Source organism: Tupaia chinensis, unplaced genomic scaffold, assembly GCF_000334495.1.
Source record: "Tupaia chinensis unplaced genomic scaffold, TupChi_1.0 Scaffold146740_1, whole genome shotgun sequence".
Lineage (NCBI taxonomy): Eukaryota > Metazoa > Chordata > Mammalia > Scandentia > Tupaiidae > Tupaia > Tupaia belangeri.
Window position 1 is genome coordinate 230,488 of NW_006206595.1, and position 15,717 is coordinate 246,204.

At 46.9% G+C, this 15,717-nt stretch overlaps 1 protein-coding gene across 1 annotated transcript; it reads right to left on the reverse strand.

Moving 5' to 3' along the window:
- Window positions 1–89: 89 nt before the first annotated feature.
- On the reverse strand, window positions 90–15,717 carry AAAS (aladin WD repeat nucleoporin). The gene is made up of 16 exons (XM_006169122.3): window positions 15,418–15,717; window positions 14,687–14,814; window positions 9,401–9,456; window positions 8,524–8,615; window positions 8,288–8,334; window positions 7,934–8,032; window positions 7,494–7,637; window positions 2,577–2,697; window positions 2,172–2,296; window positions 2,005–2,065; window positions 1,761–1,851; window positions 1,002–1,095; window positions 847–914; window positions 654–735; window positions 449–533; window positions 90–319 (listed from the first exon to the last, which is right to left on the reverse strand). Exons 1-16 carry the CDS (start codon window positions 15,538–15,540, stop codon window positions 104–106), a joined length of 1,632 nt encoding a protein of 543 aa, XP_006169184.1. The 5' UTR covers window positions 15,541–15,717; the 3' UTR covers window positions 90–103.

Genomic DNA, 15,717 nt, shown 5'->3' on the forward strand with positions numbered 1-15,717 from the left:
TGGATCTTAGCCCCAAAGCCATGCTCCCTGCCCTCACCCCACACTATGCCCTAATTCAATTCCCAGGAAAAGATAGAATCAGATAACTGAGTGAAAAAATTTATTAGAGAGGGGAGTGGGGCCGAGCAGGTAGTGGCCCTGGGAGAGTGTCCCAAGGGGCAGAAGTTGGGGATGTCTCAGTAAAGAGGGGCAGGTCATGAATAGAGCCTCCACCCCCAGCTGGGGGTTCTTGAGCCCGACCAAGCACTGGGCTAAAACGTGGAAACTGGGCATTGACAAAGTACAGAGGGATGTGGGCAATTCGGCCTGTAGACCAGCACTGCAGAGAGAGGGGAAAGAAGTGTCAGGGCCGGGTCCCCAGGAAGCTCCATGGCAGAACCATACAGTAGCCAAGGCCCTCAGCTTCTCCATTCTACTCCTGAAAGCCCCAGCGGTCTGGCCTACTCACCACACTGAGCAGGGCTCCTTTGTTGAAGGAAGGGTGGAAAGTGATGAGCTGGGCCTGGGCTCCTGGCTCCCCCTGGATAACACCACTGGAAGAAAGCAAAGGAGTAGGCAGGAGGCAGAAGGGCGGTGCATGAGCTGGGATGTGGGTTTGGTGCAGAAAGGCTAGGGAGAAGCCCAAACCTTCGAAGGGCCTGCCCAGCACTTACCATGGAAGCAGCTCAAACACAGGGCTATTTCGAGTCCGAAAAAGGAGGATGACTGGTTTACCATCCTGTACCCGTGGGTTTCCTATAAATCAGATCCAGGGATAGAGAAGCACTCCAGAAGCAGAGTCCCAGGGCAGGGACAGAACCAGGTACAGGTAGAGAGCCATGACCTGAACAAACCCCCACACCTCACCTTTCATGAGCACAGCCAGACGCTCCCCACTGGGGTCCCAAACCATGGAGTGGGCCTCTCCCCCAAGCCTGTCGATCAGGACAGGTAGTTGGGAGAGTGCAGTATGCTCCCTCCCACCTTCCTTTCACTGCCCATCCCTCGCCCAAACAGCTCACCTCTCCTCACCATCTGGGGTCTGTATTGTTGTCTCGGACAAATCTGCCACAATCGTTGCTGATTTTGCACCTCCAACACGCCCCTTTCCCTCACCTGTGGGAAAGAGCAAAAGTTTTTTGCTGTTTTTGTTTTTCTTTCAGGTTTTTGCCATAGAGTACATGTACTTGTTGGAGAGAGAGAGAGAGAGAAGGAAATGAGAAATTACCCCCCAGGGGGCCAGCAGGTAGTGTGGTGGTTAAGGGCACTGGACTCCCACATAGCCGGTCATGGCTCTAGTCCCAGACCTGACAGCTTGCTTTCTCTCTTTCTCCGCCCCCCCCCCATTTCTCTCGTCAAATTAAAATAAATAAGTTTAAAAAAAAAAGGAAAGAAAGAAATTACCCCCCCAGGAGGATGGCCATGCCACAATCCCGTCTCCATTCTCTTCTCAGGATTTTGGGCATGCACGCACACGTGTATCTGGCATGACTCTCAAGCCTCTGGGCCTGGATCTCGAACCATAGTTGACCATGTGGGAGTCCAGCATCCCAACCACCACACCACCTGCTGGCCCCAAAAGCAGAAATTCTTAGATGCGAGAAGTGGGCCTCTCGCTGGTCCCTCCTGCTCCCCATCCCTGCCCATCAGCTCATCACAGGCTTCAACACCTCTGAAGGCTCCTAGGCTTCTCTTTGTTCCTCAGAGTAGCACCTTACGGAAGGTTGCCTCCATCTGCCCATCCCAGATAGTCTGGGTCGTATAGGGTTGCCTTAACTCACCACAACGCTCTGGGAATGACAGAGAGTAAATCAGCGGTTCCCCTAATACAGTGAACAGCAGTCGGTTTCCATCTGGGCTCCAGCAGCCAGTCTGTGGTCAAGAAACTAAGAGGTAGGAAGGAGGTCTATAGGGAAACGTGGGGAGCCAGCCATGGGGGGTCTATAGAGGGAGTGGGGAGCCAGGCATGGGGGATGAGGAGCACCATGGAATCACCTCCCCGGCTTCTGAGAAGCACGGTCCTACCTGACAGCGCCCGGACAGAGTAGGCCATCTCTCACAAGTCCACATCTGGGCCTCCCAGACTCTGAGACAGAAAGCCAAATTACAGCTTAGGGCCTCAAAGTTCCAAAATGAGGACCTGCAGGTACTAGGAACCAAGTGCCTTTATCTAGGGCCTTGCCGACACTCACCGAAAGACAGCTGAAGGGGTGGTAGCCAGGACTTTGCTGCCATCTGGAGACCAGACCAGGTTGGTAACCCCACCTCCTCGAAACCAGGGAAGAGGAACACAGGTCTCTGTTGAGACATCCCACACCTAGGAAAGAGAGACAAAGGGAACACAAGTACCCTGTCATCCCACACTGAGTACAAAGACCCAGAAAGGGGAGGGAGCAGGAAATGAACTGCTAGACATGCCAGCACAGGTTTATGTTTACAATTATGGCAAGCAGAATTTGACATCTGAGGAGTCTAGATGGTGGTGCCCCTTCCCTGGAGAAGACCAGACAATGACTTCCCCCTTCCCCTGTATTTCCCGCTACCGGGCAAAGAATGAGTAGCTGACATGACCCTAAGAAGGGTAGAGACCAACTCACCAGGATAGCAGCATCCACAGGTGAAGCCGAGAGCAGCCGGCTCCCACTGGGGGCCCAGGCCAAGCTGGTGACAGGTGTATGCCCAGGGTGAGACAGCACTTGCGCACAGCCAGAAGAGGGTCTACCAAGAGGAAATGGAGGGTGTGGAGTCAGAAGAGGACAAGAAGAAAGCCCCATGACTCTTTCCTTCTGCTAAAAGCTCCCAATTGCAATGGCTCCTCTAGGCTCAAATCCAAGTAAGCAAAAAGATTTGTGAAAGTTAAGAAGTGGGGGGAGTGAATGGCGACGTCACCACCAATAGGTCTACAGAGAAGAAAGCATGACCTGTAATATCTTAAGGCCAGAATAAAAGGGAATAAGCCTCCATCAGGTCTCAAGGAGACAAAAACTGGCTCGGAAAGCTAGAAGGTGCTGCAGTGGGGAGACGCCATGCCCTGTCATGTCCCCAGCCCCAGACAAGTTTCCACAGGCCATCCAGTCGGGCTGGGATAATCTATGACATTACCTCAAGATTCCAACCTCTTTTTGGAGTTACCTACCACTCCCCAGAACATAGCCAGTGCTCCAAAACTGGTGGCCTTTCTGCCCTGGCTGGTCAGAGTGTCTCCTGCTTCTGTGCTCCCACACTGCTTTCTGCTTATACAGACACTGCATGTGGACCCGCCTCCATCACTAGGCTGGGCACTAGCTGAGGGCACCTGCGACACCTTGCTCAGCTTTGAATTTCCAGAGCCACCTCCTTAGCCTGGCAAGTACAGGCTTACTATGTGAAGTAATGTCATAGTTCCCTTGCTAGCACCAGTGAAGTCTCAGGTTACTGGGGCTGGCAGGTGGCGTGGTGGTTAAGGGTGCTGGACTCCCACATGGCCAACCTTTCTGGCGAACGCACGCACCCTATAGCAAACATCTCTCAAAAAAAAAAAAAAAAGAAAGAAATTAAAAGTTTATGTATACAACTATATTATCTATATCTATATATAGATAATATAGATATATATACCTTTTGTATTCATGGCATTATTTGTGTAAAATAGTCTTTTTTTTTTTGAGGGGGAGAGGTTTTTGCTATAGGGCGTATGCACTCACCAGAAAGACAGTGCAAGTCAGAGAGACAGAAAGTGAGATATCACCCCCAGGGAGGATGGCCACACTGCAATCCCTTCTCCTCCATTCTCCTCTAGGGATCTTGGGCACGCATGCACGTGCACCCAGCCGGGCATTTAAACCATCGGGTCTGGGAACTGAACCACGGTCGGCTACATGGGAGTACAGCAACATAGGCATTATTGCAGCTGCTGGTTCCAAAACAGAGTCTTAAAATGGAATGTGGCAGGGTCCGCAGGTGGCATGGTGGTTAAGAGTGCTGGACTCCCACATGGCCGACCACAGTTCAAGTCCCAGACCTGGCAGCTTGCTTTCTCATTTTCCTCCCTCCTTTTCTCTCTCGCTCTCTTGCTCTCACTCTCTCACTCTATCCCTCTCTGGTCAAGTTAAAAAAAAACATGGAATGTGGCGGGGGATAGGGACAGCAGGTGGCATCGTGGTTAAAGTGCTAAATTCCCACATGTGGTTCGAGTCTTGGACTTGGTGGCTTGAAAATCATACTGGGCATGTGGTGCATGCATGCTCAAAATTCTAAGAGAAGAACGGAGGAGAAGAGGTTGTGGTCTAGCCATCCCCTCTGGAGTGATTTCCCACTTTCCCTCTTTTTCTCTCCAGTGGTTGCACATACTCCGTTGCAAAAATCTAAAAAAGGAAAGTTGGAATGTAAGGACAGGTCTATAGTCGAGTGGTTCAGGGAGCCAGACCTCACATGGCTGGCCTCAATTCAAATCCTGGCCCTGGCTTGAAAACCACACCGAGTGCACGTGTGCATGCCAAAATCCCAACAGAATGAGGAGATAGAGGAGAGATTATGGCATGACCATGTCCTATTGTGGGTACTTTCTCTCTGCCTCCCTCCCTGCAAATGCTTGTACCATTAGACAATTAAAAAAAAAGGAGGGACAGCAGATGGCATAGCAGTTATGTTGGTGGACTCCCACATGGCTGACCATGCTTCGCATTCTGATCCGATGGCTTGAAATTCACACCAGACACATGTGCATGCATGCCCAAAATGCTGGGAGGAGACGAGAGAAGGGATTGGGTTGCGGTGTGGCTACAATCTCACTTTCCCTTTCACTGTCTCTGTCTCTCTCTGGCAAGCATATGTACCCTAAGGCAAAAGCCTCTTAAAAAGGGGTGGGGGGGGTGGCTGGCAGGTGGCGTTGTGGTTAAGGCACTGGATTTCCATATGGTCAACCACTGGTTTGAGTCTTGGACCTGGTGGCTTGCTTTCTCACTTTCACTCTTAGTCAAATTAAAAAATAATAAATAAACAGGGACCAGCAGGTGGCATGGTGGTTAAGGCGCTGGACACTCCCACATGGCCAACAATGGTTTGAGTCCCGGACATGGTGGCTTGCTTTCTCACTTTCCTCTCCCTCTGTGTCTCTCTCTGGTCAAATTAAAATAAATGAAAGAATAAATAAAATGGAATAAAATAATTTAAAAATAAATAAATAAATAAAATTAAATAAATCTTAAAAAAAAAGACACCGAGCAAAGATACACTACAACTTTATGTACTACCTTTATAAATTTTCTATGAATCTAAAATTATGCCAAAATAAAAAGTTTATTATAGGGGCCAGCAGGTGGCATGGTAACTGAGGTACAGGACTTGCACATGGCCAACCATGGTTCAAGCCCTGGACCTAGCAGCTTGCTTTCTCACTTTCTCTTTCTCTCTCTCCCTCTTTCTAGTCAAATGAAATAATAATAGTAAGTAAATAAAATTAAAACAATTTCTTTTTTAAAAAAGTTTATTATAAAGAGAAAAATCAGACTTTCAAAATTTTCTATGATCACGAATACTTTAAATAACATACACATTATCTATTCTTTGACAATTTCTGTCATAGGGCACATGCATTTACCAGAGAGAAAGACAGACAGATGCAAAGTAAGAAATCACCTCCAGGGAGGATAGTCACACTGCAATCCCTTCTTCTCCATCCTCCTCTGGGATTCTGAGCATCATTCACATATGCCTGGCGTAATTTTCAAGCCACCGGGGCCAGGACTCGAACCACTGTCAACCATGTGGGAGTCCAGCACCTTAGCTACCATGCCATCTGCTAGCCCCTAGATACAACTCTTATGAGACTATCTCGGCCTAATATGTGTTTCAGTGGTAAAGCTCATCCTTTTCAATTTCATCTGCAATCCACTTTGGTAACATATTTTGCTGAAAAATCACACATTTCCTTATAGATTTTCAAATCTGTGGTCTAAACATGTATGCAATACTCTTTTATAATTCTACTTTTCCATGTCTACAGTTATCTGTCCTTTCTAATTCTAAAAATAGTGTACTCTTTTTCCTTAATTAAGCTGCTCAAAAGATTGTTTCTTTATTTTTTTTAACATTTACTTATTTATGTATTTGTTGTGATTTTCAAGCCGCTGGGTCCACAGCTTGAACTGCAGTTGGCCATGTAGGAATCCAGCACCTTAACCACTACACCACCTGCTAGCCCCAAGAGGTTTTCTCTATTTGTAATTTAAACCAGTTTCTGTTTTTATTTTCAGTTGGTTCTCACAGGGATTCTTTTTTTTAAGATTTATTTATTTTTTTTTGGGGGGGAGAGGTTTTTGCTATAGGGTATGTGTGCTTCCCAAAAAGACAGAGCAAGACAGAGAGACAGAAAGCAAGAAATTACCCCCCCAGGGGGGATGGCCATGCCACAATCCCCTCTCCTCCATTCTCCCCTCAGGATCTTGGGCACACACGCACACGCACCTGGTATGAGTTTTAAGCCACTGGGTCCGGGACTCAAACTGCAGTCAACTACATGGGAATCCAGCAACATAGCCATTACACTAATTGCTGGTCCAAGATTTATTTATTTATTTTACTCACTCATTTATTTTCATTTGACCAGAGAGAGGCAGAGAGAGAAAGAGGGAATGTGAGCAAGACACCAGGTGCAGTACTTGAACCATGGTCAGCCAAGTGGGAGTATCCGGCACCCTAACCACCACACCACCTGCTGGTCCCTCACAGGGACTCTTTTCTAGTTTCATTGGTTCCTACTCCTATTCCCATCCATTCTCTGCTCTCTTCCATTAAATCTGATAGTCTTCAGGCCAGGAGATGGCATAGACTACCACACGGCCGACTGCGGTTCAAGTCCCAGACCTGTTTGCTTCAAAATCACACCGGGCACATGTATGTGCATGCCCGAGATCTCGGGGGAATGGAGAAGGAAGTATGATGTGGCCATCCCCCGAAGTGGCAATTTCTCACTTTCCCTCTCACTGTCTCTGTCTCCCCCTCTCTGGAGAATGCACATGGCATAAGGCAAAAACTTCTTAAAAAAAAACTGAGACCAGCAAATGGTGTAATGGTTACATCACTGGACTCCTACATAGTTGACCAAAGTTTAAGTCCTGGACCCAGCAGCTTAAAACTCATACCAGGTGCATGTGTGTGCATGCCCAGGATCCTGGGAGCATGGAGAAAGGATTGCGGCATGGCCATTTCCCAGGGAATGATTTCTTGCTTTCTGTCTATCTCTCTGGCAAGCATACAAGCCCTATAATCTCTCTTAAAAAAAAAAAAATCTGATGGTCTTCTGAAAGAAACAATCTTTCCATTCCATGATCCACAGATACATTCTCCCCACAAACCCAGAAACCCCAAATGTTGTCCCCTTCTCCAGATTAGAGAATTCTTGGCACCCCACCTTGACCTTAGATGTGTTTCTCCCATATCCCTGAGAAATGCTGTGAGGACCAAAAGCTTCTCCTAGACTTCCTTACCACCCACCACCCCTGGCAGGCCAAAGTGAGACAGCTGCCAGAACTCACCGTGTCGATAAGGAGGTGGGGTCCAGGGTCCAGATGAGAATACAGCTCTGGCAGGCCACAGCCAAGACCGAAGCACTGAGGGGCTTCCAGGCCAGAGCTGCCACATTTCGCTGCAGCCGGTGCTTCAGGGAGGGGACTATAGTGCTGGAGTGAAGGGGCAGAGGACTAAGTCGGGTACGTAAGCTCAGGGGACCCAAGTACAGTTAAGAAAGTCACAGGGAAGAAAGATCATCCACCCAGGGCCCCGGAGCACTGTGGGACTGGAGGATAGGATAAAGAGGGTCTACAAAGGACAAAGCCAATATGGAGCCTCCCCCACCCCAGCTCTGGAAGGAGCCCTGTGGACCAGGCTCAGGAACGGCAGGGCTCTCTTGGGACCAAGGCTAGAGGAGAAAGGGCAGACCAATGTGCGAGAGCCCACTTGAACTGCCCACACACACCTGGTGGCATTGTACACACGGACCGAGTCATCCAGCAGGGCCACCGCAAACTTGTTGGTGTGGGGATGCCATGCAAAGACCCGCAGACAGCAGCTGGACCTGAGGCAGGAGTGAGCACAAAGTCAAAGCCTGCACCTACCCGTACCCCAGCCCAGAAGTGCCGATTTCCTTTCACATGAGATGGGTGTTTTCTACTTTTTTTATTCCTTTGAGGGGAGGGGCATGGAAGGAGTGAGACTGTGGTAAGCAGTCTGGAGAGGAGTGGAGGGAGTCTGCCTTGACTTCCTTTTCCCAGGAAGTTGCTTCGAGGTTCAGGACTTCCTTCACACAAAGCCCCGGAGTTTATGCACTCACCAGTTTGTGACTTGGGCAAATTCAGCAATCAGATCTTCGCTCCTCAGCTGTAAGGAGAAAGTGGACAGAGGCTACACTGGGACAAAAGGAGCTCATCCCCTAAACGTCCTCACAGGGGAGCTGGACCACTCCCACCCTCTGCAATGGTCCCCAAAGCCCTGACTTGAAAGAACAGGAAGTGAGGTGGGGATGGGGAATGGCAACTGGGGAAGGCCAGGGATGGAAGCCAAACTTACAGACAGATGGGGGAACAGGGACCCATGGAGGGAGGAGGCCCATCGACAGAGTGCTAGGGCCCAGCCGCTCGCTGTCTTCACCCACTCAAACACTGTGGGATTGAGGAAGAAACTCTGATTAAGCCATGCACAGGGATCTTAGTTGAGAGAAACAAGTACAGGCACTCTCCAGGTCCTTCTGCCCAGCAAGTGTTCTAGACACCTCATTTGCCGAGCAAGTGTTCTTGGACACCTAGTCTGGGTTTTTCTCATAGGCAGAGGAAGAAAAGACAGCAGGAAAAATAGGGCTAGAGGAAAAGAGGCTGGGCCAATAGGTGTTAGAGGGAATTCAAGGAGAATATGGAGGGACAGCCCAACTGCGGTGGTAGGTGGCAGGGCACTGCTGCATGATAATGAGCCATAAGGGAGGGCTGGGTTTGGACCCAGGTGGAACTGAACACACCAGACACACCCGTGATCCAGGCTACCTGGGTAAGGATCAAAGCATAGTGGGACAGGGACCAGCAGTTGACGTAACGGCTATGTCGCTGGCCTCCCCTGTAGTCGACTGCAGTTCGAGTCCTGAACCCAGTGGCTTAAACTCACGCCAGGCGCATGTGCGTCCCCAAGATCCCGAGAGGAGAATGGAAGAGATGGGAATGCAGCATGGCCATCCCCCTGGGGGGTAATTTCTCACTTTCTGTCTCTCTGGAGAGCGCACGCACCCTATAGCAAAAACCTCACCAAAAAAAAAAAAAAATCTCAAAGCATAGCGGGACTCCATTGAGGTTACCAGTCTCTCTCATGAAATAAATAAATAAACTTAAAATTAGATAAAGAACATGGGAGGAAGATATCAACCACAAAACCAGAGATGGCTAAAGGGAAAAGTACTTACCCTCTTCCTCTGAGTTTGCAATTTCATTCAGTACCCCAAAAAGGCCCACATCACGCCTGAGAAAGAGAGGAAGCTGTGAGTCAGTTACTCTGACCCCCTCAGGTCCTGTCTACAAGTTCCATCATTCATCCAATAAACATATTAAAAGTAAGGACGCTGACATTTAATAGTCCCAATTAGGTACCAACCACTTACATTTGTCCTTTCATTTAATTACCACACTAATCTCAATTTACAGATGGGGTAAATAAGGTTAAAAGGTTTGGTGGGACTTTGTGATGAAGTTAAGGAGCCAGGACTTGCTCTAAGACGATGAGTGGGAAAGCCATAGTTTTAAGCAAAAAAAAAAAAATCTAATCCCATTTAAAATTTTTTTTTCTTGTTTTGGGGGGATTTTTTGTTTTGCTATAGGGCACATGCGCTCACCAGAAAGACAGAGACAGAGAGACAGAAAGTGAGAAATCACCCCCCCAGCAGGGATGGCCACGCTGCAATCCCTTCTCCATTCTCCTCTCGGGATCTTGGGCATGCACACACACGTGCCCGGCCTGAGTTTAAGCTACTGGGTCTGGGACTCGAACTGCGGTCGGCTACATGGGAATCCAGCAACATAGCCATTACACTAACTGCTGGTCCCAACATTTTTTTTTTTCAGAAGGCTCAGTCTGGGGGCCAGAAAGTGGCGTGGTTAAGGCACCAGACTCCCACACGGCTAACCACAGTATGAGTCCCCAACCTGGCAGCTTGAGAATCATGCCAGATGCATGTGTGTGCGTGCCCAAAATTCCAGGAGGAGGACAGAGAAGGGCTTGTGGCATGACCTTCTGATTTCTCACATTCCTCCTCATAGTCTGTCTCTCTCCTCTCTGGCCAGAGCACTCACACTATGGCAAAAAACTTAAAACAACAACAACAACAAAAAAAAACGTAAAATGTTCAGTCTGGCTGAAGATCAGATGAGGACAAGAATGCGGAGAAAGAAATTAATTGAGATACCTAGAAAAAAAATGGTTCAAGTGACTAGTGAGGCTGTAGGAAAGGAGGAGGATTTGAGTGACTTAGGAAGTAGAAGGAACAAGATCAGTTAATTTACAAGGCCAGCAGGTGGCGTGATGGTTAAGGGCACTGGACTCCCACAGGGCCAACTGCGATTTGAGTACCAACCTGGCGGCTTCCTTTCTCACTTTCTCTCTCTCTGTCCCTCTCTGGTCAAATTAAAATAGATATCTAGATAGATAGTTAGATAGATAAAGTTAAATAAAATAATTATTTTAAAAAAAGATATTGTTGGGCCGGCAGGTGGCGTGGTGGTTTAAAGGCACTGGACCCCCACATGGCAACCAGGGTTCAAGTCCTAAACCTGGTGGCTTGCTTTCTTGCTTTCTCTCCTCTCTCTCTCCTGCTCTCTCTGTCCCTCTCTGGTCAAACTGAAATAAATAAATAAATAAATAAAGTGTAAATTATTTTTTAAAAAAATCACTGGCTCCTGAATGAGTAATTTAGGTTGAGCATCCCTTACCCAAAATGCCTGAGACCAGAATTATTTTGAATCTTGGGATATTTGGATATAATGAGATATCTCAGAGATGGGACCCAAGCTTAAACATGAAATTCATTTATGCTTCATATACTCCTTATACACATAGCCTGAAGGTAAGTTTAGATTGCAGCGTTTTGACTGGAACACATCATATGAGGTCAGATGTGAAATTTTCCACTTAGGGCATCATGCCAACAACCTCTAAAAGTTTTGGATTTTGGAGCACTTAAGACTTCAGATTTTTTTGACTCTTCAACCTATATGGCTTTTCCTTGAAATGAAAGACCCAGGGAAGAAAAAGGTTTGGAGAGGTAAATGAAGATTTGAATATGTGAATGTGTGAAGTCTGTGGAATACTCAAGCAAAGTATTTGGTAAACAAGCTGAATACTCAGGTCTGGTACATCAACTGGAAACTCAGCCCCAGAACACCAATATTTAAAAGGTATCAGGGGCCACCAGGTGGCACGGAGATTAAGGCATTAGATCCCACATGGCCAGCTACACAGTTTGAGTCCTGGACCCAGCTGGTTAATCACACTGGACATAAGTGCACATGTGCCCAAAATCTTGAGGAGACGGGAGGACAAGGGACTGTGGCATAGCCATCTCCCCTGGGGTAGTAATTTCACACTTTCTTTCTGCCACATTCTGACAAGCACACACACCCTACAACAAAAAAACAAAAATAGGGGCCGGCAGGTGACATGGTGGTTAAAGACACTAGATTCCCACAAGACTGACCGCAATTCAAGTCCCAGACCTGGTAACTTGCTTTCTTGCTTTCCCTTTCTCTCTCTCTCTCTCTGTCTCTGTCTAGCCAAATTAAAAAGCAATAACAACAAATGAAATAAATAATTCTTAAATACATACATGTGTGTGTATTCATATATATGTATGTATGTATATAAAAATATATAATAAAGAAATTAAAAAGATATCAGGGAACTGGGAACCAGCAGTTAGCGTAATGGCTATGTCACTGGACTCCCACATAGTCGACCGCAGTTTGCGTCCCGGACCCAGTGGCTTAAAAACTCATGCCGGGCGCGTGTGCGTGCGTGCCCAAGATCCCGAGAGGAGAATGGAGGAGGAGGGATTGCGGCGTGACCATCCCCCCTGGGGGGTGATTTCTCACTTTCTGTCTCTCTGTCTCTGTCTGTCTGTCTGGCGAGCGCACGCGCCCTGTAGCAAAAAAAACAAACAAACAAAAAAAGATATCAGGGAACCAGCAGGTGATATGGTAGTTAAGGCTCTGGACATTCCCATATGGCTGACTATGGTTTGAGTCCTAGACCTGGTGGTTTGCATTCTCACTTTCTCTCAATGTGTCTCTCTCTGTCAAATTAAAAACAAATGAATGAATAAATAAAATAGTTATTTTTTAAAAATGATATCAGGAAGTGGGCCAATAGGCGGTATGGTAGCTACGATGCTGGACTCTCACATGTGCAACTGTGGTACATGTCCTGGACCTGGTGGCTTGCTTCCCTACTTTCTCTTTCTCTCTCTCACCTGGCAGCTTGCTTTCTCACTTTCTCTTTCTGTTTCTCCCTGGTGACCCTGCATGCCCTATAGCAAATTAAAAAATTGTAAGAGTGAGGGGCCAGCAGGTGGCATAGTGGTTAAAGGTGCTAGACTCCCACAGGGTTGATGCAGTTCAAGTCCAGGGCCTCACGACTTGCTTTCTCACTTTTCCTCTCTCTCTCTCTCTCTCTCGCTCTTGTTCTTTCTCTCCCTCTCTGCTCAAATCAAAATAAAGTTAAATAAATTTTTTTAATTAAATTAGAAAAAATATATATATATAAAATTATAATAATGATCAATAAAATTAAATAAGTAATTTTTGTTTGTTTGTTTTTAGAGAGATTCTTGCTATAGGGTGTTTGCACTCACTGGAGACAGAAAAAGAGACAGAAAGTGAGAAATCACCCCCCAGGGGGTGGGACTCTAATGCCTTAACCACTATGCCACCTGCTGTCTCCAATAAATAATTCTTTTTCCATTTTTTAAAAATTTTATTTTATGTATTAATTTATCTATTTTAATTTGACCAGAGAGTGACAGAGTAAGAGAGAGAGAAAGTAAAAAAGCAAACTGCCAGGTCCAGGACTCAAACTGCAGCAAACTGCAGCCAGCCATATGGGAATCCAACACCCTTAATCACCACACCACCTGCCACCCCCTCCCCAATAAATAATTCTTAAAGCAAAAAAAAAAAAAAAGAAAAAAAATCCAGGAAGAGGAGCCACTGAAAGAGCTGAGAAGTAGCAGCCAGCAAGGTAGAAGGTAAAGAAGAACCCCAGAATGAAGGCCTTTTTAGACAAGAAACTGATGTTCAACTTCACTCACACAGAGACATGCAAATTAAACTGTACGTAACTTAAACACACACACACACAAAAAAAAGAAAAAGAAAAAGAAAAAAACTATTGTGTACTAAATATCAAAGTTTGCTAGCACAAATGTTGAGAAATAGGCACTCTGATTCTGGTGGGACCATATATATGTACCCAGTAACTTAATTTCTAGGAATCCAGGGGCCGGCAAGTGGCATGGTGGTTAAAGGCGCTGGACTCCCACATGGCCGACCATGGTTCAAGTCTTGGACCTGGTGGCTTGCTTGCTCACTTCCTCTCTCTCTCTCTCTCTGTCTCTCTCGGATCAATTTGCAAAATAATAATGATAATAATAATAAAGTTAAATAAAAATAATTCTTAAAAAAAAAAATTCTAGGAATCCATCCTACAGATGATAATGGTAATAACAATAATAGCAGTAGTGGGGCCAGCAGGTGGCATAGTGGTTAAGGTGCTAGATTCTCACATGGACATCAGTTGTTCAAAACCTGGACCAGATGGCTTGAAAATCATGCCAGGTGCATGTGTTGCATGCCCCAAATCCTAAGAGAATGGATTGCAGCACGGCCATCCCCTCAAGGGGGTGATGTCTCACTTTCCATCTCTCTGTCTCCCTCAAGCACACACACTCTATGGCAGGCAAACAAACAAACAAACAAAATAATAGTAGCTAATCCTTGAAGGGACTAATACGTGCCCGGCACTGTTCTCTATGTGCTTTATATCTATTAACTGATTTACTCATCACTACAGCCTTGTAAAAATAGGTTCTATTTTATAGATAAGGAATCTGAAGGACATAGTGATTAAGTAACTTACCCAGGATCACACAGCTAAAAAGTGGCACAGTCAGAAAGTGGGCCCAGGTAGTATGACTCCATTTCTGTGTGTGTACCATGCACAATCTATGTATGAGATTATTCATACATATACATATACTTATACGCTGCTGAGCTTCAGGTAAAAAGCTCAGACATGGTAATGACATAAGGTGGAGGCAGGGAGCAAGAAAATATAATGAAACCAGAAAACCAAGCAAGTCCGGGCAAAGAGCAGTGCACGTGCTGATAGTCCCAGCTACCAGGGAGACTGAAGCAGGAGAATTGTGAATTTGAAGCCAGCCTGACAAACATAGTGATACCCTGTCATTGAAGAAGAAGAAGAGGAGGAGGAGGAGGAGGAGGAGGAAGAAGAAAATATAATGTATGAAATGGAACCACTGCTGCACTGTCTTGAGTTCCATAATAAGAACTGATCCTTTGATCAGATGGAGGGAGAAGCTGAGTAAAACTGCCTTTTGAAGAGCAGGCCAGGGCAGAAAGATGACAACCTCATTTTCTTGGGGATTTGCAGACCATGGTTCAGGAAACCCTTTGCCATGCCTCACCAAATATTGATGCATCTCTTCCACACTTGTTCCCGGTGATGGATAAAGGCAGTTCTTGTGCCATGGTCCAGCCTCCCAGGGGTCTTCAGTGGATCCTTGGTCAGATGTAGAACCGGAAGATTGATCCACTATAGCCCAGAAGTGAGGGATTTGACAATGAGTCAATAGCCTTCCTAGATCTCTGCCCAACTCCCTGCTACCTACAACTCACAGCTGGTCTAATTCTAAGAGGCTCTAGATACCTGTTTGTCTTTTCCACAAATTTAATACTTGTGTGAACTGGAAATCAAGTCCCTTATTTATGAAAGTAGAATAGCACTTCACAGAATTGCTGTGATGATTTAAATCATGGAACATTTTCAGAAAACACCTGACTCAGAGCCTCTCTCCTACATTAGCAAACGCCCAACAGGTATCTCTTCCTTTTCCTTCCCGGGAAAACCACTGAAAAAAGTTTCAGGTTGTGCCGTCTTAGTTCTACTAGATACTGTCTCAACTTTTTAACAGTTCTCCTGCGGCCCCCCTACCACCTGGAGTCGCCGTCATTCTCTCCATCTCCTCTAAGCTCCCCCATGGCTCCTCAGCATCCTTCACACGTCAACCCCAGCCCTGAAATACATGCCAGCCCTTCTAACGCCCAGACCCCGCCCTCGCCCCGCCGCTAGGAATCCCCAAATCTCTCTGACTCCGCCCCCACGCCTGAAGGTCCCCTCCCTCCTCGCCCCAGCCACCTGGCCCCGGAAGTCGGGAGGCGGGCTCTCGTAGCTGTTGCCCGTCACCAGCTCGTTATTGTGCTCATATAAGGTGACTTGACCCCTAGGCGGCGGCGGAGGGAACAAGGCCAGGGAGCACATCTTGCAGATCCCAAGGACGTGTGGAGTCGGCAAGCCCCGGCCCTCTGACAACGCTGATCCAGTTCCTCCGACTCAGTTCCCGGGCTAGATTCGTATGCAGACGGGTAGCAGTATGGGACAAACGTCGACGCGAAATACAACGGAAGTGAAGGGAAGAGTAACTGGGAAGAAGGACGC